The following is a 26,862-nucleotide window of genomic DNA, read 5'->3' on the forward strand; positions in this document are numbered from 1 at the left end:
TGATGGAAGAGCTCAAGCTGTTCCTTTTGGTGACCACTTTCACGGTAAACATTTTGCCTCATCAAATCCTGAATCACATCTCTGCTCCTCCAGGGGAAGTCCAAGAAGTAGCAGCTGAAGTCATCGACACTCTGACCTCTATGCCAAACAGTTGATAACATGCTGCCCCGAAGGACCCCAGTTATCTGGAATTAGAGCTGCCTGCCTTACCGCTGCTGAAGTGTAGATATGATGTTTCACAAGTTCCTGAAGCTTATTTATGCCCTAACGAAAGAAGAGAACATAAAAATTAGATACCCCTTCAATGCTCAGGCGTAAGACGAGGCAACTACATTTTCTTTCAGCCAATGACTGACAATGCCAATGTACTATAGCGATGAATTCACTTGGAGAATAAGTTCCTTCATTTTCCCCTACCCAAAGCCAGGGTGAGGAAAGCAAGCCAGACATCAGATTTAAACAATCTGGCTAACCTTATTTCTCATTGCAGGTTCCATCAGCATTCATTTCTCTCCCATAAATGCTCTTACAGAAAAAGAGACATGGTTTAGCCATCTCCAGGAAGAACGACTTTCAGCGATGACCAGATACATTGCACAAGCCATTCCAGCACAGCCTAGTGCAACACAGTTAGCTCAGGATGTCTTAGAGTACTATGAATTCTCACCTCTGTGAAAAGATAAATGAGCCTTCCATCTCTCAACTTATCCACACCATCATTGCTGGGTACAAATACAGTAAAGGGGCCTGGTCCATCCAGTATGGCAGGCAGGCCACAGTTCTGCAAAAACAATAAAAGGTTTCACTGTGGATCTAGCATGAGTTAGTGAGGGGGGTCTATCAGGAAGGGAGAGGAAACTCTAAGCAACCCACTAGAGGCAGAGCTATGAAAAGCAAACATATACAAGAGGCAACTGGACACCAAGGATAGGTATGTAATATAGCAGAGGCATAAATGCCACAAAAACGCAGCTTGGACAATGAAGCCACTAGTGTGAATGCAGCTAATGTGAACAAGGGAGTACTGGGCTAATGCTCCCTGCATGCTTTAAACACACAAGTACATATACAGAGACTAAAACTGTATCTTTTTGCCTGAAGAAAAGAAGAAGAGAATCAAGTTTATAATCACAACTGCAGTTAGTGAATTTTGTAAACAACTAACAGCCACAGAGCTGAAAACAGGCAGGCCACCAAGACTGTTCTGAGCAATGCTAGAGCAGATCCAGATGACTCTGATGGAGGTAAAAAGAAAATGAGGCTGTCCCTAGTGAAAATACTAACTAAATGAATCCTGGGCAGCAGCCTCAAGGGTTTATAACCTGAGGACTGCTTTCATTTAGAGATCTACACCCCAAAAAAAGGTAGCTGCAATCTAGGTTGGCATGGGCAGTCGTGAAACCTTCATTCTTTGTCCTGACAGTGGTCAAGAACTAAACATGCTTTGGAGAAAAAACTCTCCATGAGAGAGGGGAAGGGGAGGTGGCGAAGCAGATGGGAAAGAAGCATGTATGCTTGCTGCTTGTGCCTGATCCCCTATAGATGTGAAAACTCCGATCTTTTCCATTACATTTGCTTATGTAAAATACACAAAACAAGAAATGACACAGAAAAAAGCATCCAGAAAGAAAGCCAAACCACTGAGATGCATTTAAATGTTATTCAAAATTCCCACAAAAAACAGCAGCAGGCTTTGCAACAGCAGCAATGCCACACCTTCCTGGGGCAGACACACACATGCTTACCTCCAGTATAGTTTCAAATCTACTGAAGATCTCCATTGAAGCCAGGATCTCACCAATGGTTTTCTGCAAGAAGATACAAAGAGGAAAACAATGGCGGGGGCTGAAGCGAGGTCCGAACATGTACTGGAATGCCCTTGGCCAGTTTATGTTTGTGGTTTGCATGTAAAGATCTACAGGAGACCATCATCCTCAAAGTCTTCAAACCCTCTGTATTGGCCAGTTGACCTAGCAAGAAATGAGCCTGCAGTAACTTAGGCACAAACTCCCTCCCATGCACAAACAACCAGATTTTCCAACGTACCATGCACTTGAGCACCTTTCTGTTTTCCTACTCCCATCTGCAGATTAAATTAAATGAAGAGGCAATTGCTCACTATCATTAAAACTAGACACACACTACTTCCAGCGATACACGAATCAGTTCTGGGCTGGTAGGCAGTGGAGCTGCTCTGTCATCTCAAGCCTCCCTGTGCTTTGAGGACAAGAGTTCACTCTGCCACCTGCAAATGAGCCCCAATGCTGAGAAAATACAATACGTATGCATGTTCCTGAAAACACAGAGGAAATAGATGCCTTCCTTTTTGCCACGTTGCCCATGAAGACAAAGGTAACAGGAGAAATGTCCCTTCAAGTATCAAAACTTGTGAAGGGACTTGTCTGACCTTTATTTGCAGGAACCTGCACTTTTTTTTGGCAGAAAGTGCTTCCCGCAGAACACGCAGAGGCACAGAACACGATTTCCAAGGGACAGGAGTACAAAGGGATTTGATGCCAAAAATGGCTCATGTGATCACTAGCCTTCATTGCAAAGCCAACATCACAAGGGAAGGAAATGTCTGAAGGAGTCCAGAGAAAGAGAAGCTCTGCAGGGAGCACTCTCACTGTCCTGCCATCCCAGAGTAGCTGCAAACCCTTCCCTGTGTTAAAGGAGAAGCCGCTGCCTGAGCACTCACACACCATTCAGGGAGTCGCACACACACTACCCGAGACTTTAACTGCTAGGACCTGAGCCGCTGCAGGTACCTAAGCACACGAACACAGAGGTCCAGCTTCCCCTCTGGACCTCAGGCACTCCTTTTTGGAAAACATCTTCATGCAGGTCATAAGACTGAGAGCATCTTAAGTGACAGCAGACTTAAACATCAGTGATGGGCACAATCAAATCCACATGAACACCCAGAGCTTGTACAATTGATACACCATCCTCAGGGCACTTCAGCTGAAGAGCTACTAACACTCAACACAACACTCCAGCTGCTTTTTAAACACACAAAATACAACCATAAGATTACACAGTCTGACTGGTTTTATAGATTAATTACACTGGTGTAAAGTAAGTGCAAACTACTACCAAAATCCTACCAAATCCAAGAGCTTGTGTCATTCTGTGAGTAACTTTTTTGCAAGGAGGTAGGAGGTAACAGGGCCTGCTTTCTGCATATAGAAACAATATAAAAATGCTCAGGCATAGCAATGTAGTAGCTATAGCAAAAACTTCTCCCACCTAACAGGGCAAAGTGCTTAGCAGAACTTGAACCTGAAACCCCTGCCCAGTATCTTTCATACAAGACATGACTTCAAAATGCAAAAGTCTAATGATTATTTGTCCTCATTTTACATATTTTTAATGCGAAGACAACTTTTTGATTATAATTTCAAAATGCAGTACAGACTGATTAAAGAAAATCTTCATTTGATTTTTATGTGAAAAATGCTTTTTCAATATTTATCCTGTAAGATACAACTGAAAAAGAGCTCATTTGCTATGAAGGGAGTGATCTTACTCATGAAAGTAGAACTCTCTACTCATCCAAACACTGTAAAAGCATCATTGCAAGGTCCGTATCTGGCTTATGCAGTGCTGTTAGCTACTTCTAATGGCATACTGACATAATAATGCCTAACAGGCCTTCTCAGGAGCTGAAAACAAAATAAATAGCCTTTTCACTTTAAAAAAGCCTCATTGGTTTGGAAGTTTAATGATGAAAATAGATTTTTTTTTTTAAGTGTTTATTCTGCTGTCCCGTAAAACAGAAGAAATACAAATGTCTGCGTACCTGTGGGTTTCTGAGGTTGTCAGTGCTGGGTTTTTTCCTTAGGGTGTTAATGATATGCATGATGCCATTTGCTGCTGGTAGGTTCGATTGCAAAACATTGTACAGTTCTCCTGGCAGGTCTTGATATCGAAATGATTTCACGGACATCTGGATAATAATAAAAGGTTATTTTCTTGTGGTATATCGATGGTATCCCAATAGATCTATAAATCATTGTTCCCTTCAGTGCTCTCCACCTATGGGTCAGCAAGGTGAAGGCACAACCAAAGTTACTCTGGAAAAAGTAAATTTAAGGGGTGGCCTGGGTGTAAAACAAACATCCCACCTCCACTTGAGTTTGGGTAATATTTTGATCCTGGGGGGTACTTTTAAGTCTTATTACAGAAAGAAGACCTAATCTGGGACAGTCAGCTCTAGAATTAAGTTTGTCTGAGCGTGAACGATGCTTGATCCCAGCTCTGGATTCACAGAAGGGTGCACTGACCATCAAGTAGCTGCTGCATCAGTTTGGCAAGTACAAGGACAGAGGCACAGTGCAGAGAATTTGAAGGCAATCCTGGAACTACAGCTTTGATTGCAACTTCTGTTGGCTCATAGTGCCAACAAGGAGTCTTCATAACAAAGCCAAACCAGTCAGGCTCACTGAATTACAAGGCACGTATCTGGTCCTTCCGTACCGTGTACAAGCATGCACTGAAGCTGGGCATATGGCGGTATTCCAAGGGTAACCTACAAACTAAGCATCAAGGTATTGGTGCTGCAGCCATAATTCAAGTTCAGGCAAGCACAGCTTCACCACGTGCATTTCTTGAACTGCTCCTCCCTGCCCTGAACTTCAGTTCACATCACTAAGGATTCTGGCTGAAACAAAGGAAGGGGAGGGCAGACTTCCCAGATCAAAAGACTCCTGAGTAAACAAACAGGAAAGAAATTTAAAAGGAGCATCGACAAGCTCAGTTCGGATTCCCCAGCTCCAAATAGTGCTTTGTCCTTTTGATGCATGCAGGGTGCGTGTATTACAACCTAGACCTCAAGGCCAGGCTGGATCCTCAGAGAGGAAACATATGGCTCTCCCTTGACCAGCTGTGAGCATGCATGCAGGAAAAGTGCAGGATGGGGAGAGAACAGTGGATGCTGGAAAATATGAGTCAATTGAAAAAGGGAAAAGGGAAAAAAAGCCTTCCATATCAGAACATAATGATGAAAAACTCTTTGCTAGGGCGACTAAGAAAAATAAAATAGAAAGAGGGAAAAAGGGAAACTGGAAGAGAAAATATGCAGCATGTGGCTGTGTCTAAGCACACAATCTCCAAGGAGAAGCATTCAGTCTGAAGAGAGACTTTGCTGCCTCTTCCACGTCAGCCACATGGATACTGTAGATGCTAATGGTGTAGGGAAAAGGTCTCTTCTCCAGAATACATATACAAACCAAGGAAAGACCATTCCCAAGTCAGATTCTGGCTCAATGGTTGTCTGCAAGACAGGAGAAGTGGTTGCTTGGGGTGTCTGGTCTTAAATCACCTTGCTTTGGATTCCACAAAGGAGCTGCTTGTTCTGATCGCAAGCAGGCTGATTAGAGAAAAAGGTTTTCTGGTTCAGAAAGCGCACCAAGGAAACTATGCTCAAGCTCCAGTCTGTCCTACATGAAAGCAGCGGTCCAGGACTTCAGTTCAAGAGATACTCTACCTGGCTACTGAATGTTAGCTGATGTCCTGACAAGGTCCACACAGTCTTGACTTTTACCATGTCTTCTACCAAATGCAGACCGGGAACAATGTGCATTCTACACAAATGCTCAGCAGTGGTATCCTTTGGGGAATAAAGACCACATAAAGAAGATAAATGACATGTTGTTTCACTTACTGAAAGAGCCATAACATTACCTTTCTCCCAGCTAACACACACAGAGAAATTCTTAGCATACAAGGTTGAGCTTCCCTCTTCATTTTGGTTCACTGGTGTAGCGCTGTGGCAAACCTTCTGCTTCTGTTTATGTACACATTCAAACACAGGGAGACTGATTAACCTGCAAGTGACTTTAGAGGAATCCCCTAGACAGGAACTTATTGGACTTGGACAATTTAAACACTATCCTTGCATGCTCCAGATTATAAAACTTGCTGAAGGTCCCCATAGACAATCTTTGTTCATGTTGCACCACGTAGGTGGTCTAAGCTGCTGAATTTACATTTAGTTTCTTCCTTTCTTTTCTGGGCTTTCCATCACTGATGGTTTTTTAAGATAATCCTCTGTCAATACTGATTTAGGTGGAGCTGATCCTTGTGGGAACAGGTAGACTAGATAACTCAGGGGCCTTTCCTGATTATTTTCCATGAATCCAGAAGTTACCGTGATGACCTAGGCACAGGGCCTGACTTGTGTTAGTGGAAACCTCTGCGCAACAACGTAGTAGGAGACAGCTAATGTCCCTGGCATTTGTAGGTTAGGAGTTGCTCCCTAGACTCTATGGGAGTTACTGCTGCTGCATAGATAGCTTTGCTATCAAGGGAAGGAATGATATTTCTAAACCAGTTGGAAATGTAATGTTCAAATAGGGTTGGTCTGTCTGGGTTATTTTTAAGACATTTACCTTCTCACATCCGAGTGCTAGCTGCAAGCTAGCTGCCACCTGAAACACAACAGGCACCTTGCCTAGCATGCAATTAAAATCCCTACTGCATGAGCTGCATTTGTAGCTCGTGTACTGATTTTTAACTCTGTCCTGGGAAAATGGCTTATATACCTTCTCATCCTAATGATGGATAGCCTGGGTGTGGCTTAACTGTGGAAAAACTGCTGCAAATCAACACAATTTAATTAAAAAATAAAAAAAAAAGAATATGACCTGCAGGACCTACTTGCTGAAGCCTAGAATTCTCAAACTCTTTTCCTGGCTCCCACAGCAGTTTTCTTCAGCCCTGCCATCCTTGCTGTCCCCATTAATAAAATGAACTCTTCTCAAGAAGTTGACACCATACCCACATCTAGGGCCATAGGCCCAAAATCCAATACTTTGATGCAAATCTCAGCTCCTTTTGAAAACCCCACCGTCAAGTAGTGAAAAGCCACCTAAAGTTTTGAGAATAGTCACACACAGGAAGTTCAAGCTTTAAATGAAGAATGGCCAGGAAAATTTACACTTCCTGACATTAAAACCAAACAAACTCTGTCAATATTGGAGAGAGAGATAGAGGTTTTAAAAATAATGTGACGAATGTAACATCCTCTATGAGACTGCAACTTAACCAGACAATGAAGAGTCTTCCCAAGAGATTGCTTCTATAAATACTGCCTTCCAAAGTTCCTCTCTCATGTGTCAATCGGTTTTTACAGGCTGCAGAACTCAGGCAGGAAAGAATCCTAAGAAAGCAAAAATTTGCTAAAAACAAGAAAACTTACGTTAAATTCCATTCTATCATGAATCGGAAGAAGGGATGGTACAAAGACTGTGAAAGGCCCATATTTAGTCAGCAATGTTGAGCAACCAGAAGCTGCAAAAAGAGTGGCAACATGAAGTAGTTACTTGGCATATGGTTTAACTCCAGCAATAATTATTCCTCTTGTTAACAGCACAATTCAATCTGCACATTTTTTGGCCTGATGCAAGTAACTAGTACTTGTTTACAAGGAACCAGAGGGAGTTTGGTATTGCTATCACAACTCAGCTTGGTTGCTGTTGGTTTTAAGCACTTTCCCACAAGATTTCTGAAGGATTGCTGGTGCCTTCAGTCCACTTCGAGTCACTGCTGAAATTTGCAGAATATTCATAATAATTTTGTTCCTATATGCTTACTACCTATTCTTGGGCCAAGTGTCCTCTGTCTTCCCCTTGAAACAACTAATTTTTGGGTGTCATCAGGATTTACTGAGACTAAATACTTCTTGAGAAGCTGCCATGAACCCACAGTTGTCCGTCTTCACTCAGTCGTCAATGGCCCATCAACAAAGTCCACATCAACAAAGGTCATTGGGTATTAAGTCCCACTGCACAGGAGTTAGGAACCCAGAGATCTTCATGTGGTTGCCCATACCACAAATCATTATGGAAAACATATGCAAAAAATGAGTGTTGGCATAACTGATATGTAGCAGGGAGGGGTATTCACAAAAGCTAAGCTGAGCTTTGAGCCCTATCTCTATGCTTCTGTCAAGTTACTGGAGACAGAGAAGGTTGTGCAGAGGATGAGTTGGAGAAGGTATCTAACATAAATATGCTTTGACATGAGCTAAAGGGTTCTCATTCTTTCCTTGGATTACAGTGAGGCAAAAACTAATCTTCCCCACACTTGCAGTACACGGGTTCTAAGACAGTCTTCTATGCTTTGCAAAGCAATTCCTCACTCAGAAAATACCATGGTGCATAGAATAAAGCTTTTTCATCTCTGTAATAGCCTCTCATACGTGCGTGCTGGCAAGGAGGCTGTTTAAAGGCTTAATAGATGTTCTACTAAGTAGAGGACTCTGCTGGTTTTGGCTGGGATAGAGTTAATTTTCTTTATAGTAGCTAGTATGGGGCTATGTTTTGGATTTGTGCTGAAAACAGTGTTGATCACACAGGGATGTTTTAGTTGTTGCTAAGCAGTGCTTATACTAAATCAAGGACTTTTCAGCTTCCCATGCTCTGCCAGGTGCACAAGAAGTTGGGAGGGGGCACAGCTGGGAGAGCTGACCCCAACTGGCCAAAGGGCTATTCCGTACCATATGGGGTCATGCTCAGCACGTAAAGCTGAGGAAGAAGAAGGAAAGGGGGGACATTTGGAACAATGGCGTTTGTCTTCCCAGGTAACCATTATGTGTGATGGAGCCCTCCTTTCCTGGAGATGGCTCAATACCTGCCTGCCCATGGGAAGGAGTGAATAAACTCCTTGTTTTGCTTTGCCTGCGCGTGCAGCTTTTGCTTTACCTATTAAACTGTCTTTATGTCAACCCACGAGTTTTCTCCCTTTTACTCTTCTGATTCTCTCCCCCATCCCACCGGGGGCGAGTGACCGAGCGGCTAGGTGGTGCTTGGTTGCCGGCTGGGGCTAAACCACGACAAGGACCCATGGCACACCAGCCTCAAGCAACACCACTAGAAAACTCAGCAACAGCTGAGAGATTGCTGAGCCTTCAACATAGATACTGCAGGTGGAGGCACACTGGTGGTTTGATACAAACGGGTTTGAATCACACCTCCAAGGCACGTTTTCCTTCTTCTGCAGATATGGTACGTCCTTCACCAGGACTGTCAAATACCCTAATACTCATCCACAGTGCTCTCTGCAACAGTCTCCTCAATTCACAATCCAGAACTGGTAACATGAGTTCAGAGATGCGATGTGTTTAATTTTGCAGCCCATGGTCATACACTGCAAAACAGATCTATTATGCTGAAAAGCTTTTAGCCTTTTCTGACACACTCTTGTCCCCATGTTTGCTCCATTCCCCAAACAAATTCAAAAGACATTTACCAAACATTTTCCTGGCGACGTTTAATTTCCTGGTAAACCTTCCTCGTGAATTATGCTGATTTATCTCACTCAAGAGATCTTTATAGCAACTTCTTCCATCTCCAATCTCCCCTTCTTTACACACACAGCTAAGAGACAAGAATGAAACATAAAAAACCATTGTAAAACAGTTCGTAACACATTCAACAAATGTGAGTAGAACAACATGTCAGTATCTACTTGAAAGACAAATCCCAGCTTTAAGGTGTAGGTAAGAGCTTAGGAACTTCTGCCTAAACTAAGTGACAGGAAAAAAGATGCACACTTCTGGAGTGCAAGCAAATTTGGACCTACCCAAAGAGAATGAAGATGCTTTCTCAGATACTATCAACGTAAGGATTGTCTGCTCTAGAGTTCAGGGTACAGATAGCCACAATATATTTATCGACACCTTTCTAACTAGATATTCAGTCAGTACCAGTCATTAAAGCACCTGACAATTTGAGGTAATGTATAAAAACCACAGGCTAAGTGAAAATCTAGCAAATAGCTCCTATGTGACCCCTCAGCTTCAGTGAGAAGTGCCAGCTCAATCACATCAGTTAGCTACGGTTCATCTTAGACTTCATGAGGGCCCCAGACAGGCTAATGACTTTTCCAGAAAAGCTTATCTACATGTGAAAATCTCCATCCTGATTCACACGGATTTATAGTCATTACTCAGAGACTACTTAAGATTACTGGCCGATAACCATGTTTTTTCCCGTTTGGGTTTTGTCCAAGTATCAGCTCTGCTCTTTCTGTTTCAGGGATGCAAAGACATGTGACACAGGGGAGGAATTTGACATTACTCCAGCCTCCCAGGGCTGAGTGCCAGCTGCTGGGGAACAGATATACTAAGGCAGGGACTGTGCTGGACATCGTGTCCTGCACTTTGCTAGCATATCTTCAGAAAGGGAAGCCACTGTGTTTCAGTTCTGGGCTGGAGCACACAATGAGGAGGTGGATGCTAACAGTTTTAGCAGCACAGGAGAAGGAAGGGTCAAGGAGATGGGATTGCTCTTTCCCTCTTCAGTCTCTCAGAGAAGCTTCATCTTTTCTTGGTAACACACAAAATCCCTGGTGAAGCTTTCTCTGGTGTTTGGGAGGCCATTATGCAAAAATGATCCTAGATCTGGCAGTATTTCCCATTTAAGGGGTATCAACTTCTAGGTGTTTTGCTCCAGAGGACTAAATGAGGTCTGGTGTTTCTTCCCTCAACTTCGCCCTTCCCTGTCAATCTGCAACTCTAATTAATTTCTTGCTTACAGGCCTGAGTGGGAGGAGGCTTAGCCCTCAGAATCAAATGTGGGCAAATGTGAGCAAACAAGAGTCACACATCTCCCTTGTAATGATTGATTATTAACTGATAATACCCTACTAGTACCACCAACCTGGGGAGCTACATCTCCAGTTCACATCTCAGAAGACTCTGCTGCCCCAGATTTAAAGCATCTCGTGACCCACATGCCAAAATTTACAATGGCTGATGTAAAACTCTTTACTTTCAATAGGCTTGGTACAAACCGGCTCTTCTCAAAAGGTGACTCTGGCCCATTCTCCTCAGTTAGCTCTCAGTTTCTTCAAAATTCAGCTCATCCAAACTCAGTTTCCATTCCAGCTGCAGAATAAGCTTCTTTAATAGCAATCTGTAAGCTGGCTTACCTAGGATTCCCCTGGGAATTAATTTCACACGTGGAAGTCACGTCGCAAAAATACTGCCGGCAATCGTTGGGAAATACAGAACACTTGGACAAAGGAGTTCTCCTACTCATCCCAGGCTTGCAAACACAAGATGCCTAAGGGAAGGCAACACAGTCATTATAGAGCTGCATTAATCATCTTTTACCCAATAAGTTACTCTACAAAGGAGCTGTTTGGTTTCCCTTTGCAAAATGTAAGGTGAGGAGAGCAGATTTGACCAACACAATGGTGAACTCATTTGAAGAGCTTCTCACCTGGCCATTTTTCAGCCCCTTACAAGTTGCTAACATGCTGTTATTGCCCTTACCTCTCCTGGACGTCTGTAAACACAAATTGTAGAGTTTTCTGGGCAGCCTCCATTGCTGTCAACACAAGGGTTTATGGGCTGGCAAATCTTCCCATCTCCTTGAAATCCTTCTTTGCAGGTACACTGATACTTTTGTGGTCCAAGAACCTTACATACAGCGAGTGGAGAGCATGGAGAAGCAGCACAAGGATCCTGAGCTGCAATTAAAGACATGAGAGGTAAGAGTATCTGAGTTTCTGTTTTCAAAACAGCACTTACTGCAGCACTGCAGAATGCAGAAGGCCTGGAAAGAATGGAGTATAAGGAATTCATACTATTAAACTTCTAAACTTTCCCAGGAAAATAAAATCATTTCAGACAGCAGACATTTTGGGTTTTTTAATCTGAGGAATTTGGATGACACACTCTTCATGTTACTTCAGTAACAGAAGTGTGAGTGACAGAGGATGGTTTGATTTACTTCTGAATTTCCATCGTATTTGAGGAAACTGCAGTTTAGTCAGCAAAAACTGCAAAACGTCAGTGAAAATAGAGCTATCCATAGCTAGCTAACCACATGCATCTTATTGACTTTCTTTTAACAAAACCAATTCACAAAATTAAATTTGAAATCAGTGAAGAAATCCTCCAATTACACACCTTACTATTTCAACTGCTACAGACTCACCGATATCCCATTGTCACGGTTAGTCAGTACATACTTACAAGCGAGTGCTGGATAGAACCTGCAACTCTAATTCATTTCTTGCTTTCAGGACCAAGTGAGAGGAGAGCCAAAAACTTAGCTCTTAATCTTAAAGGGATCCCTAAAAAACAGGTTCTTAAACCTCTGCAGGGAAGTAGGCATTGTATTCACAGTGATCAAATTCATCCGGAGAGACCAGTGCAATAAGATTTTTCCAAACAGGGGACCATTTAGGGTCACAGAGAAGCTTCTCACCTTGGCAAGTGCTCCCACTTTTTCTGTAGCCCAGCTTGCAGTCACACGTCACTGTCCCATCCCTTACCACACATTCGCTGTTGGCCTCGCATGTCACGCCTTTGCAAAGGGGAAGCTCTGGAATCACACGGCAAAGAGAGTTTCCCTTTGAGCATGCAGGACATTGCTGGAAGATACAACTTACCTTATAAGATATCTGGAAATGAAGGCAAATGTGGTTTCCAGAGGCCCCAAGCTGGCACAAAAGCCAGAGGATATAAGCAGTGCTGATACCGCTAAACCACTGGCAGCCTAGGTAGTCAGGTCCCACAAGGCTTAGAGAGAAGAAAGGATCTATCTGGTTTCCAGAGAAAGAACAGAGGCACAAAGAGATGGTACCTCTTGGCCACTGTCACAGAGTGGGGAGCAGACCCCAGCTTTTCCCTCTGTCTAGATCTCCAGTGTTCAGATCATCTTCCCTCTACATTCCCAAGCTATTCATTGCCCCCCAGCTCCTTTTGGGACACATGCATCCAAGCCCCTATCATAGTTTAGCTCTAACAAACAGCCCCTCTGCAGCTACCAATGTATTTACCTTGGTCACACCTGGGGCCGGTGTAGCCTCCATAGCACGTGCAGCTTCCATTCCCAGCAACACCGCTGTTGCATTTCCCGTGCACACAGTCACACACTGCAAGGAAAGTCCAGACAAACTGACCTTCAGCTACAAGGCAGTGCACAGGGCTCCAGACATACATTGGCCAACTGCCCTGGGACTTGGCACCCTGATTTCCCACCAAAAATCCAGGGCAAATGTAGCCCCTTTTAAAAATAGGCCATGCCAGTCAGAGCTTACAGAGGGCAAACTGCATGTCCTGGGCTCAAGAAGACAAAGTACTGCCCTGTAAGAGCAGCCTTGAATGCAAGATCTAGACCATCTTTTCAGGCACGTGTTTTAACTTCCCACTCCTCTAAGTCTCCTGAAGCCAGTGTGGAAGGAGGCAGTGTTATGAGAGCCTACCAAATCTGTGATCCCAGCACCGGTGTCGTTGTGTGAGCACAACCACCAACATCACACCTCTGTCTCACCTGTGTGGATACAAGGGAACCAGGAGCTGGACGAAAAGGGCTCCTTTAACAGCCAGGCTGCCCTGGTCATAAATCGCTTCCAAAAATGCCATACATACAGCACCACGTGTATTAATTTTTTAGGGAGGGCAACAAGGAAGAAGCTGGGAGACAAGTGGGGCAGTTACAGGAGTCTGGGAAACAGTTGGGAAGTGAGTGTGGGTCACTTCAGGGATGTAGGTAACAGCCTGGCTAAAAACACAGAGGAAACTGGGATAGCCCTGGTAAGGGGGGAGAGAGATTTACAATAGGAAAAATGGACTGATTGAGTGAAAGACTGAGAATCATTTGTCTAATGGGACAGTGGAGAAGGGCACAAGGACAAAATGCCAAGACACCTGCTATTGAACACTGCCAGCTGGCATCCTCTCCTCCTCTCCAGCACCCTCTCCTCACTGCAGCACCCCTCTCCTCCTCTCCACCCCTCTTCCTTCCTTGCTCTCAGTTATTTTTGTGGAGGTTTCACTTGAATTACTCATTCTTACCTGACTGACAGTCTGGGCCAAAACGATTTTCATCTTGACAATTCTGGCAGGCAAAACCACTGTATTGCTCCTAGAAGGCCCCCCAAATGTCCCAGATGTTATTTCTCTGTATCATTGCATTATTACACACATTGTTATAGTTCAAAGTTTCTCCCCGTTTCTGATTTTCTGTGACAGCTGAAGCAATACAGTGAAGAAAACTGATCTGTTCAATACTCTAGTAGTATTAACCAGCCCCCATGGCAAAGAAGATCACAGTGTAAGCTGACACACAGAGGGCATGCAAAATGCCAGCAAAACTCTGGTGGGCATTGAGGAAACAATGTCCTGATCACAAACAGACAGGAATGTATCAGCTGGCTTCTGATATCTCTCTGAAAAAGGAATTTGGAATTCACTAATGCCAGTAGGACTTTTGACACTGATTTTACAGGGCTTGGGGACCTTCAGCATGTATTCTAATTGATATAAGGTGTCTTTGAGTTAAACCCAAAATCAACTTTTCTCAAAGCAGGGCCCAAGAGGTAGTATTTTAGCTCACAATGCTATTAATTAAGGATGCTGTAAAAACATACAGTTCATAAGAGAAAGTTGCAAGTCTGACACTGATCATTAAGCTAAAAATTTTAAGCTAAAACACTGCTCTACATGATTCAAATGTGCAGGAATTGTTTATGCTTTTGTTGTACTAAGTCTGGAGCTCTAAATAAAAAAATAAACATCTGTCCTAAATTCTCCTTCAGGAGAATTCTGAATTCTAAATTCTCCTTCAGGCAGGAAGGATCTGCCCGCCAAGGTGCAGGACCAATTCATTTGGGAAGTATATCATCCAAGTCTGGAAAAGGTGCAGCTCATTAAGAGCCAAGTATCTCAGGGCTTCTGGCAGCCACAGACAGATACTGACTATTTCAACTGATCAGAGGGTTAAATTCATGCAATTCTTTCTTCATTTCTCCCTAGAGATCCTTCCCAGCTCCATACCCTCACCAACAGTGTCTTAGTGCTATTGCAGACCACACCAGCCCTCCAGGAAAACCACAGACACTGATGCTGGAATGAAAGAAGCTGCTCATGACCTTCCAGGCAGAAGGGCAGCCTTTATCCAAAGCATCTGCACAGATGCTATACAACTCCCTCTGACAAAAGCACATCACCCTCAGAATAAATTGTGCACTGACCTTGCAGATGCAGGTCCCATTTTGCTGCATACCATCCAAGCATGTCCCATGGCCATTGCAGGGATTTTGAGAGCCACCAGGACACTCTAGCAGGCAAGAGACAGGCCAGACAAGATTAGATTGAACAACCAGCACCGTATCCTCCTTTCCATCTCCTCTTCCCCCAGGCGTTCCAGCTGTGCAAAAGCAATGGCCTCTTCACCAGCAAAGTCCCTGCCTGCTTATCCAATACACCTAACACTGGCCCAGAGTTGGTGAATATGGTCAGGACTAGCAGCAAGGAGCAATTTGGCAAAGGCAAAAAGGCAAAGGCAAAAAAAAAGGCAAATCTAAAAAAAGCCTTTTATTAAAAGCCTAAGGAAAAGTCCCAACGGGCCATAACTAACTACATTTCAGCAAAGGCACTGAAACATGTTTTGAAGTTGAGCCACTCCTGCTAGCATCAGCAAGAGGCGGTATCAAACATCTGAGGGCAGTTGTGAAACTCAGGACAGACAGGAGCCTGCTTTGCAAAGATACTGAGCATTTTCAGCTTTCCCTGACTTCATGAAGAGCTGGGAATGTGCTCGGACAAACATAGTCCACAAATCTTTGGAGTGGGGTACCTCCAAATTCTGGGGACTATTTCTGAAAGTTTTAGACGTGCGATTCGTCTGATGAAGCCAACTGCTTATTCAAACCACTTCTGCGTGAGAACAGGCTCAAGCTCTCAAATGAGCTCCCATTTTCTGCAGGGCTGGAGAGTGTCCTTCCATATTCCAGCAATCCGTCAATCATATGAGAAGTGTTTAGCTTAGTAGGTCTTGCTTTTGGATTTTTGAGACAAGACAAAACAAATTCTCTTTACTTGACACTGAGTGGGAGCTTTGGGACGGTTATTTTCACCTTGGGTTGGAATTGCTAAGTATTTTCTGTGGCTGAATGGCTGACTAACTCCAGACTATACAGGAGCACACATGGCACATGCACTGCAGACTAAAGGGACATCAGAAAGAAATATCTTCCTCTTCCTTTGGAAACTTTCTTAAAGAGGAACAAAAACATCCCTTTCCAAAAGCTTATTTTTAAAGAAGAGACAAAAGGAAGTTCCACCAAAGGAGGTTATGTTATGTGTTAAATATAAGAGGTTTCAGCTCATCTGAAGCAAAGAGATTCCTTCCCCATTATATTCTGAACCTCCCAGATAGATAACAGAGACCTTGTGAGTGTTTGAGGAATAACGAAAATTAATCACTTCAATGCATATTTAATGCCTCCTGTTAAAACTGGTTTGACTTATTCAACAGCTAGAGAGTGTTGTAAAAAGATGAAAAACTTACCGTAGCACTCCGTACCCCAGAATCCTGGGCAGCACTTTTTCTCCTCAATTTCCTTCTTACATATGTGATGGCACCCTGGCTGGGAAAGGGTATTTTCTCCTAACTTGACAGTGTATCTTAAAAAGAACATCCAAGATTCATGATTACAACACAAACATACCACACGCTTGTTGGAGGGTTTCTAAGCAATCACACTGCAGTGCACTGAACTCTGAATGGAAGGAAAGGCACTCATTTCCTTCACCATATATGCATGCAAGAGTTTGCACTTGGGTTATGTCTTCACTAAGTATGCCCATTGATTTGAGCCTCAAAGATTGGTTACAAGAAATCTGCCAGAGACTGGATATGAGACAGGACCCTGGGCAGTCTGAGGGCATCAGGACAGAAACCTTGGATGCTGGAGGGTTAGACAGCATAGAAACAAAGTTAGGATCTCCAGGGTGACTCAACACTAGACTTCACACTTGAATAACCTTGAAAGAACAAAGTCTCCTTGCAGGACGTGTCCCTTTCTGTCTTGCACTAAAGATTCCAGATTGGGATGCTGGAAATTTGGATTTAATAGCTGTGTTATACACATATTCTCTATGCAATCTTGGACAAACCCCTTAAATCCCCAAAAGAAGCATCTTCTTTTCAACCCTTCATCCATCGCCTCTACACACAGGGTAAGCCCTTGATGGCAGTGTCTCTTGTTCTGCACGTATGCAGTACAGAACTATTCTTGGGTCTGTCCAACCACCACCACAAGAGCAGATAACACTCAGAAAATCTGCATACACTCACATTATTCTTACACTTCATTTTATTTTTGGCACAACATCCTTCCCAAAAGGAACTTGGAAATTGTCTCAATAGCACTGCTGCTTCGGCTTCAATCTGACTCCTATGTGTGCCTGTGCAAAAACTGCTATAAACTGCAAAATTGTACAGCTATTTTTAAAGTATTTCGACAGAAGAGTGAATCACAGAAAACAGTAGACAATGGAGCTATATATTAACTGTTAACATTCACTACTGAATAGATACACAAACAATAATCTATAGTGTTTCATTTTTTAAAAACTTCCTGGTAAATTCAGTTTTCCTTCACCCTTTTCCTATTAGACCCAAGCTCAACAGAGTAAGAGCAAGGAACACATGAACAAGCAATTGTCATAAAGCAAAATAGGAAGGTAAAAAGTTCAGAGGATTATTGCTGGAAGCTGGGAGGATATATAAGGCGGACCGTCATTATATTATTTTCCTAATAATCCACTATGGGACTCTGGGTCTGAAACAGGTTTCTGTGCTAGACAGACCTCTGTTAAGTTGCTACAGCAGGATTAGCAAACTCAGGCTGTTTAGGGCAAGTTAGAGCTAATTATCATGTAATTTGTTCTGTGTATATAGAACCTTATGCCCAGCAAAAAGTCCATGGGATTTGCAAGGAGACAAAAGCAACAATAATAGGGGCCATAAATCCATTTTTACGCATCTGAAAACAAAATTCCTTGGATCTTTAGAGCTCAGAAAACACGTGTGCTCTCGTGAAGGCATAGACACTACTCCTTGCATAGCAGGGCCGCACCAAAACCTTAACATGGTTAGGAAATAGGCCTTACCTGCAATCCCTCACTCCTAATCCTTGGGTGGTCTTTAACCAGCCTCTTGGACACAACATTTTAGACGCCGCAGCACAAGCAGTACATGCTGTATTCAAAGTAAACATCGTCTTGATATTGCATCGCATGGATTTTAACTTAAAAAGAAAACACAGAATGGAAATAAGCCCAAAATTAAATTGTTACCCTAGCCACTCATCTTGCCAACCTTTAATATCTTTATCAACATTGCACCATTCTTTAGATCGCACCGGGGAGGGTAGTGACCAGTGCAGCTGCTGGGAGGTACACCACACACTCATATGGGCTAAACCATCACGCCATGCTGCTACATGCCACTCCGCTTGGATCTCAGCTAGAAGGCAATAGGGCAGATCACAGCTATCTTATCTTTCCCCTATGCCTCACAGCAAAAATTCTAACCATTTCTAAAATAATCATAACCGTGCACTGTTAATTTAAGCTGATCTTTTGCAAACACGTGGTAATGGTATGTGAGGACAAGCCCTAAATTAATAACCCTTGCCAGAGACACTGAATTAAGATGCAATACAGCATTTCTGTTTTCCATGCTATTGATACAATCCAGTTCACTGGTGGTTTCATTGCTGTTTCATGGGTCTGAAGAACTGAATGCGTTACTTCAGTTTATTTCCCAGAGCCCAGGAGCTGCTCACACAAATATTTCTCATGGCCGTTGTCTTTGAGAAGGTGCGGGGGGGCAAGGGGGTGGATTAAAAAGAAAGGTGCTCTGCACCACACTGACCACCTGCATGGCCCCTGATGCTTTGACCCTAGGTAAGAAGGACCCCATAAACACTGGCAAGAAGATCCGGTAGGAGACTTGGATAATTCACGTGGCTGGTGGTAAATTCAGCACAAGTCCTTCCACCTAACCAGAATAACTTCAGGGGTTCAGGCTTCCTCACAGGGCTTTTCTGTACCCCTGTACCCACCAACTTTGCTTCTCCAAATGAAACACAGCCAGAGCAGATGAAAAACATACAGTCTCAGAGCAAATAATCATCATCATATGCCAGCTTGTCGTTAAACTAATGATTTTACCCTAAAAGGGTTTCCTTGTATTCCTAAACTCCTGGAGTTGAGCTACTGCACAGAAACCTCATTGCTCATTTTAAAAAAAGACAACGTTTTTGTCACTGACGATGGCAGAGAAAAGCTGGGAGGCATGAGCTGTGTGCGCCCCAAAAGGTCACCGACTGGAAAAAAAAAACACAGCTCACTTCAACTGTGCCTCTACAGGCACTGTATTTTCTAAAAATAAAAACATTAGATCAAATTTTGGGAGGTGGCCTTGATCTGGGATTTTTTTAAGCCAAACCTGAACAATGCTGTTAATGCAGCAGCTCTCCTGTGCCCAGAACTCCCTGGTTTGGATTCCCATCAGCAATCTCAGCTTTGCTTCCTCTGAACTTAAGCCCAAATGTATACATTTGCCTCAAGGCAAGGGAGGAAGCCCATGGCTTCCCATCAGTTATCAACAGCTCAGGAAGGACCTCCCAGATGATAACCAGCAGACCCTGTCAGGAAAACCTCCTGAGAGATAACCCTCAAGTCCCAGGTCTGCAGGGACATCTTCCTGGAATGGTTTCCTGACTCACACCCATGTTCTCTCTGCCTGGAGCTGTTGAGCTTTTTCCTCATCTTAGAATCATAGACTCATAGAATTTTTTAGATTGGAAAAGACCTTTAAGATTATCAAGTCCAACCATTAACCTAGCACTGCCAAGTCCACCACTAAACCACGTTCCTAAGCACCACCCCTACACGCCTTTTAAATACCTCCAGGGATGGTGACTCAACCCCTTCCCTGGGCAGCCTGTTCCAGTGCTTGACAACCCTTTCAGTGAAGAAATTTTTCCTAATGTCCAATCTAAACCTCCCCTGGCACAACTTGAGGCCATTTCCTCTCGTCCTATCACTTGTTACCTGGGAGAAGAGACCGACCCCACCTCTCTACACCCTCCTTTCAGGCAGTTGTAGAGAGCGATGAGGTCTCCCCTCAGCCTCCTTTTCTCCAGGCTAAACAACCCCAGGTCCCTCAGCCGCTCCCCATCAGCCTTGTGCTCCAGACCCTTCCCCAGCTCCGTTGCCCTTCTCTGGACACGCTCCAGCCCCTCAATGTCTCTCCTGTAGTGGGGGGCCCAACACTGAACACAGCATTCAAGGTGCGGCCTCACCAGTGCCCAGTACAGGGGCACGATCACTGCCCTAGTCCTGCTGGCCACACTATTTCTGGTACAAGCCAGGATGCCATTGGCTTTCTTGGCCACCTGGGCACACTGCTGGCTCATATTCAGGCAGCTGTCAATGAGCACCCCCAGGTCCTTCTCTGCTGGGCAGCTTTCCAGCCACTCTTCCCCATCCTGTAGCGTTGCATGGGGTTGCTGTGGCCCAAGTGCAGGACCTTGCACTGAGCCTTGTTGAACCTCATACAGTTGGCCCCAGCCCATCGATCCAGCCTGTCCAGGTCCCTCTGCAGAGCCTTCCTCCCCTCAAGCAGATCAACACTCCTGCACAACTTGGTGTCATCTGCAAACTTACTGAGGGTGCACTCGATCCCCTCTTCCAGATCACTCATAAAGATATTAAACAGGGCTGGCCCCAACACCGAGCCCTGGGGGACACCACTTGTGACCGGCTGCCAACTGGATTTAACTCCATTCACCACCACTCTTTGGGCCCGGCCATCCAGCCAGTTCTTTACCCAGCGAAGAGTACACCCATCCAAGCCATGAGCAGCCAGTTTCTCCAGGAGAACGCTGTGGGAAACCGTGTCAAAGGCTTTACAGAAGTCTAGATAGACAACATCCACAGCCTTCTCCTCATCTGTTAGGCAGGTCACCTTGTCGTAGAAGGCGATCAGGTTGGTCAAGCAGGACCTGCCTTTCCTAAAGCCATGCTGACTGGGCCTGATCACCTGTACACGGGTTGTCCTGTACGTGCCATGTGATGGCACTCAGGATGATCTGCTCCATCAGCTTCCCTGGTACCGAGGTCAGGCTGACAGGCCTGTAGTTCCCCGGATCCTCCTTCCAGCCCTTCTTGTAGATGGGCGTCACATTTGCTAACCTCCAGTCAACTGGGATCTCCCCGGTGAGCCAGGGCTGCTGGTAAATGATGGAAAGGGGCTTGGTGAGCACTTCCGCCAGCTCCCTCAGTACCCTTGGGTGGATCCCATCCGGCCCCATAGACTTGTGTGTGTCTAAGTGGTGTAGCAGGTTGCTAACCATTTCCCCTTGGATTATGGGGGCTTCATTCTGCTCCCCATCCCTTTCTTCCAGCTCAGGGGGCTGGGTATCTGGAGAACAACTGGTCTTATTATTAAAGACTGAGGCAAAGAAGGCATTAAGTACCTCAGCCTTTTCCTCATCCTTTATCACTGTGTTTCCTTCCACATCCAATAAAGGATGGAGATTCTCCTTAGCTCTCCTTTTGTTGCTAATGTATGTATAGAAACATTTTTAATTGACTTTTACGGCAGTAGCCAGATTAAGTTCTAGTTGGGCTTTGGCCCTTCTAATTTTTTCCCTGCATAACCTCACGACATCTTTGTAGTCCTCCTGAGTTGCCTGCCCCTTCTTCCAAACGTCATAAACTCTCCTTTTTTTCCTGAGTTCCAGCCAAGGCCGGCCTTCTTCCTCACCGGCTCGTTTTTCGGCACCTGGGGATGGTCTGCTCCTGTGCCTTTAAGATTTCTTCTTGAAGAATGCCCAGCCTTCCTGGACTCCTTTGCCCTTCAGGACTGCCTCCCAAGGGACTCTTGTCAACCAGGCTCCTAAACAGGCCAAAGTCTGCCCTCCGAAAATCCAAGGTAGCAGTTCTGCTGACCCCCCTCTTTACTTCTCCGAGAATCAAAAACTCAATCATTTTGTGACTGCTATGCCCAAGACGACCTCCAACCACCACATCACCCACAAGTCCTTCTCTATTCGCAAACAACTTCATGGATCTTCATGGATTCATCTTCTGCAGCCATCCATGCAGGAATGCTGCCCAATGAAGAAAGTGATTCCTTTGCCTGTGACGGCTCCTCACATAGATATTAATTTCTAGTTGTGCATCTGGGGCTTTCCTTACCATACAGTAACCTCCACTTCCTTTGGTGGCAGAATCCCCAAGGAACCTGTTATGTCAGGGACTCTCTTCCTTGTGTTACAAGCAGCTCAAAACAAATCTGAGATCCACCAAATCCACCTATCCATGTCCTGTGAGCACCAGCTTCACTAATTTTATCCAGCAGGACAGAGATCAGCTTTGCTGTTCCTTACATTTCCACCCCACTGGCACACAGTGCAATCAGAGGAGATTTCCCCTTTTTCATGGAGCAAAACAGAGAAGACAGCCAATATGGATGGATAAACAAGGTGCTACCTCCAGAGTACTCTGTCTCAAAACATCAGCAGTGCCATTGATGGCGTAGGGAAGAAGCCCATCCAACCAGCTGATTCAAGTACAAATTAGGGCTCCAGATTAAAGCTGGGCTTTTGAAAGGAGCCAGTTGAAGCCAGGCACCTGGTTCTGACAGAACGGTACATCTCCTGCCTTTCTAGTCCCATCAAATACCAGCTTTTACCTTCACTGACACAATGCCTCAGAAAGAAGAATGGGAAGACGCCCAAGGAAGAAACACAGATGTGGATGCCTTCCCATGAGTTATGATGTTAACGGTGTCAGAATTACCCCAGAAACCTATCAGGTGTCTGAGCCACCCTACCTGTATGAAAAAGACCACACAAACAGTAGAGCACAAAACACTAAATTAAAACTCTGAAAACTTCTATTTTTCTTTACTTCCAGGCATCAGGAGTTGGCTGTCAGACATAGTTGGGCCATTAAATGTGTTCTCTGTCACAGTGGTGGAGGAAGACACCTTTATTCACACATTATTCCATTTTCCTTCTCTTTCCTTCATCAATGTGGCTCCCTTTCTAAATGGAGATGGACACTGGGAGAGGAGAAGGGCTGTCACTCCTCCCTATTGGCATCTTTAATTACTTGCAAGCCTCTAAGACAAGACAGTTAATTGTGGAATCCCCCCACCCTACTTTCCTGGGACACTTCATGTGCTTTAGGCAGCTTTCCAGTAAGATCTTCCCCTTTTTGTAAGGAAATACGCTTGTGTCAGCAGCAACAGGCAGGAGGAAAGAGGAAGAAAACAGCTGTGTGGAAAATAATTAAAAAAAATATTTCCCTTCTTATCTGAGTGACAGAACTGATGAAGCAGTCATTTTCTGGAGTGTTTTGCTTCTTAGGAAGGCAGAAGAGGGAATCAAGGGACATACATGCAACAGTTTTGATACTCAAATTTTGGAGAGGATGAAAGATAGACAGGAGCTGAGTCAGAGGTGGCTCCTGGGGCACAGCCTCATGGAAAACAATGATGCGCTGCTCCCTTGGGCTCATCTGTGACTGCTGTTTCTAAGTTTGAAGACAGCTGGAGAGGAAGCAGCAAGAGGGAACGTCTGCCCCTGCGACGCAGCAATGCTGCCTGGTGGGCCGAGAGTCGGTGAGGTGCACAGTGGCTACAGCAGGGAAAGGAGGTGAAAGCAGTCACTGTTCTGATCAGACGACGTTGTCAGCCTGGATGGTATCGCACTTCAGGTACAAAGCAACAGAAAAGGAAGACTGGTGCTCTCTAACAGCTCCAAAATTAAAGGAGGCTTTTAAAGCAGAAGACATCTAGCTGTAGCCGAAAGAAGTTAAGAGCCAGGGTGCCTCTGTCCAAACTGAGCTCTGTCTTGCCAGGGCTGGACTGTGCTCTCTCCCTGCACTCAAACACATGCATGTGCATGAACAGCCACTGCCCTCTGTGCTTAGCTGAGACATTTCTGAGCTTCTGGATGCTGCAGTGTTTCCTTCCCTCCTCTTACTCCGACACAGATGTCCCTTACTTCTCAAGTGCTCATGTGTCTCTTATTCCACCTCAAGAGAATAAGCTGGGCAGTTGCCTTTAAGGGCTAGTTTCATTCCCCGCATTTTCTCCCTTTATCTTTTCCTCCCAAACTGTAACATAAATCCTTCTGCATGGCAAAATCTCAAGGAAGAAAGAAAAACACATTTGGACGTCAGTGTTTGGCTCGAACAATCCTGGGAGCCAGTTCGGGAAACAGACATTATCTAATGAATCACCAAGTTTCCAGTGCATTTGCCCTTTACAAAACAGAGCTGTAGACACATGCTTGAGTCATTATAGGCATGTACCTCCCCAAGAAGTTCTCTTTAGCTGAACAGGCCAGCGGCTCCTGGACACACAAACCCTTCGTATTTGTCCAAAGAAGACACTCTTCAGCACAAGGATGAACAATCAAGCTCAGAGATCACATAACACAAGATCTAGTGTTGCCCTGGGAGTTACCCACCATCTCAGCTGCGGAGCGCTGGAGGCACAGGGATGCAGAGAGCACTCCCCTCATTTCCCACCTGCAGCACAGCCTGGGACTGGCCTCCTCCCAGCAGAAACACTTCCATGTTTCTCTCATCTGCTGCATCTTCCTCAGCCCATACCAAGAGGTATACAAAAAACAAATCAGGCTAACAGATTTGCTGTCATGTTTGAGCCATCAAATCAGAGCACTGAGGCAACATCACTGAAAAACAGCTAGCACAAAATCTCTTCTCTCTTGATGGAGAGCAAGGCAATGGAGGCCTCTTGTGGAATCACAGCACTTCTATTGCAATCAAATCCAATGGCCATCCTAAACTATCAGAGAAGACTTTATTAGACCCTTGTTTTTCCTTACCTCCCATTATGACCTTTCAAATGTTTCTTCTCTTTCTTAAAATAGAGGGACCTTTTTGGGGAAAAAACTCTAAAAGGGGGTTAATTTTCCTGGATTAAATAAACTGGTCCAGAGGTGATTCAAAACATTTCACTTCTCTGTGAGTGGGTACTCTTTACCTGGTATTTTAACTGTTTCACACCAAGCCAGACACCTCAGTGATTACAGAAATCAACACAGTGTCTCAAAGTCAAGAGACCAAAATTTCCACTTACACCAGCTGAAGATGTGAGCCCATGCCTCTGAACGCACTACTATACTGGAACCCATCTGCCTGGAACCCATGCTTCCAGACAAACAAAAACCACTAGTAGAGACGCATCTTCAAATCATGTTTGTATTATCCTACAAGCCCAAAGGTTCATGAGGTTCTTACCTTATTTGCATGCTTATTACTCATTTATGGCCCTTTTATAAAAGGGTCTATATGTTGGGTCTTCACCCAAAGTTCTGACACTGAAGCATCTTTTCAGTGCTCTGGCTTTTTCTAAATTGAGTCTTTCAGACTCACACGCACCTTCCTTAGCACAGGTCTGTCCACTCCCCACAAGGCCCCTCTTTGTCAGTCAAAGCAAGACGAGCCTTCTACAGCTCAGATCCCCAGGGAATAAGATTTCCAAATGCCTCACACAACTTCTGATTTTGTAAGCCAGTTCATTCCTCCAACAGCAGCACACATCAAGGGTGATGGCAGAAGACAATATAGTATGAATTAGTGTGAATTCTAGCCTACAGAAAATGGGATGCCTCACCATGGAGCCCAGACCACAGATCTACAAAGGCAACATACATTTTTCTAGATGCTGCTGCTAAACACAAGAATGGAGATAAAGGAATCAAAAGAAAATCAACAAAATCGAAACAAAACTGAAACAAAATGGAAAGTATTCCACACTCCTCACTGGGGAGCCGCTGGGAAATGTACTTGAAACAAAGGAATTTACCCTGTTACAAAGTAACAATTTGATGAGATTTTTAATTTTTTTTAAGAAAATTCTCCTGGGAAACTTACAGACCTGTCCTGCCAGATGCTAAGCTCCCATCACATGTGCTGAAAATAGCAGAAGACAGATGTCCAGTCCTTTCATATTGCTACTTTTACATTCAGTGCTGACCATAAACACAAATTTAATCTGATCTAAAATTCAAGCAGCTCCCTTCAACCTTATTTTTAGCTCCTCAGTTTAGACTACACTCATACCCACCCATAAGCAGAGAAGATACCTTACAGTCCTGAAGTTCAATTATGGATGTTATTCTGTACCTAACTAAATGTAAATGAAAAGAGGAGTTTTGTGGTGGACTATTTCATAACAAGCAACCATCCAAATATGAAGAACCGTTCAATGAACATTTAAGCAAAGACTCACAGACTTACCTTCTGACTCTGGCAGTCAGCTGTGGGAGTGAAGCATGCTGCTAAGAAGAAAAACAGCAACCCAGGAGGATGCATTTTCATAATTTTACAGGCAGGACCCTTTCCACAAAAGGGGTGGCGATAGAAGCTGCAATTTCTGTAAGATAAGACCGCCTACAAAGAATCAGATCCAAGACAAACCAGAGATTAAAAGTAAACAGGGTGAGAGCATGTTCGCACTGTGCTCTTTGGCTGCAAAGCCTTCAGAAGTGGATCTGCTACTTCTAGCATTACGTCTGAATCAATACCACCTTTTTCTTTCTTTCTATTCTTTTTTTAAATGCACGAGCAGAACTCCTTAGTAAAAGGTTTACTCAAAACAGGAACATCTACGGATTTCCTCTTACATATCAGTTCAAAACAGAAGGAAGGAAATCCTTAGTTTTCAACTAATTGGAACGAAAAGAGGTTAACTGTATGCTTAACTGAAGGCAAATCCAATGGGCAAACTTAAATACCATGAATTCATGAAGGGTAAGTTAATTTCCTTCTACCACTGATGTTAATACATCCACACCATCTCAAACAGAAGGTATCCTTTGCCTATCCCAAAGTATGCATGAATAAAGCAATGCAAGTGATGTGCTGCACTTCAGAGCGATAATGTAAGCACATCCTATCAATCAATCAAGCACTTTGGGTAGGCTTTGATATTCATTTAAAATATTTGAGTTTCTCAGCAAGAAAAGCATCACATTTTTTAGGTGCTATGGCAGCAGTGGCAA

General features: G+C 44.2%; 1 protein-coding gene across 1 annotated transcript in view; it reads right to left on the reverse strand.

Annotated features, from left to right (window-relative positions):
- The window catches only part of STAB1 (stabilin 1), a 61,965-nt gene extending 35,726 nt beyond the window's left edge, over positions 1-26,239 (reverse strand). Inside the window, exons 1-16 of the mRNA XM_075513641.1 lie at positions 26,099-26,239; positions 17,918-18,054; positions 16,311-16,426; positions 14,992-15,077; positions 13,814-13,883; positions 12,796-12,891; positions 12,222-12,338; positions 11,282-11,478; positions 10,936-11,069; positions 9,253-9,380; positions 7,202-7,293; positions 5,489-5,611; positions 3,803-3,949; positions 1,746-1,808; positions 668-781; positions 211-264 (exon numbers count right to left, since the gene is read on the reverse strand). Of these exons, the coding sequence (XP_075369756.1) occupies positions 211-264; positions 668-781; positions 1,746-1,808; positions 3,803-3,949; positions 5,489-5,611; positions 7,202-7,293; positions 9,253-9,380; positions 10,936-11,069; positions 11,282-11,478; positions 12,222-12,338; positions 12,796-12,891; positions 13,814-13,883; positions 14,992-15,077; positions 16,311-16,426; positions 17,918-18,054; positions 26,099-26,179 (1,755 nt within the window). The 5' untranslated portion in view covers positions 26,180-26,239. The remainder of the gene's footprint in view (positions 1-210; positions 265-667; positions 782-1,745; positions 1,809-3,802; positions 3,950-5,488; positions 5,612-7,201; positions 7,294-9,252; positions 9,381-10,935; positions 11,070-11,281; positions 11,479-12,221; positions 12,339-12,795; positions 12,892-13,813; positions 13,884-14,991; positions 15,078-16,310; positions 16,427-17,917; positions 18,055-26,098) is intronic.
- Between the last annotated feature and the right edge of the window lie 623 nt (positions 26,240-26,862).

Source organism: Mycteria americana, chromosome 11 (assembly GCF_035582795.1).
Source record: "Mycteria americana isolate JAX WOST 10 ecotype Jacksonville Zoo and Gardens chromosome 11, USCA_MyAme_1.0, whole genome shotgun sequence".
Lineage (NCBI taxonomy): Eukaryota > Metazoa > Chordata > Aves > Ciconiiformes > Ciconiidae > Mycteria > Mycteria americana.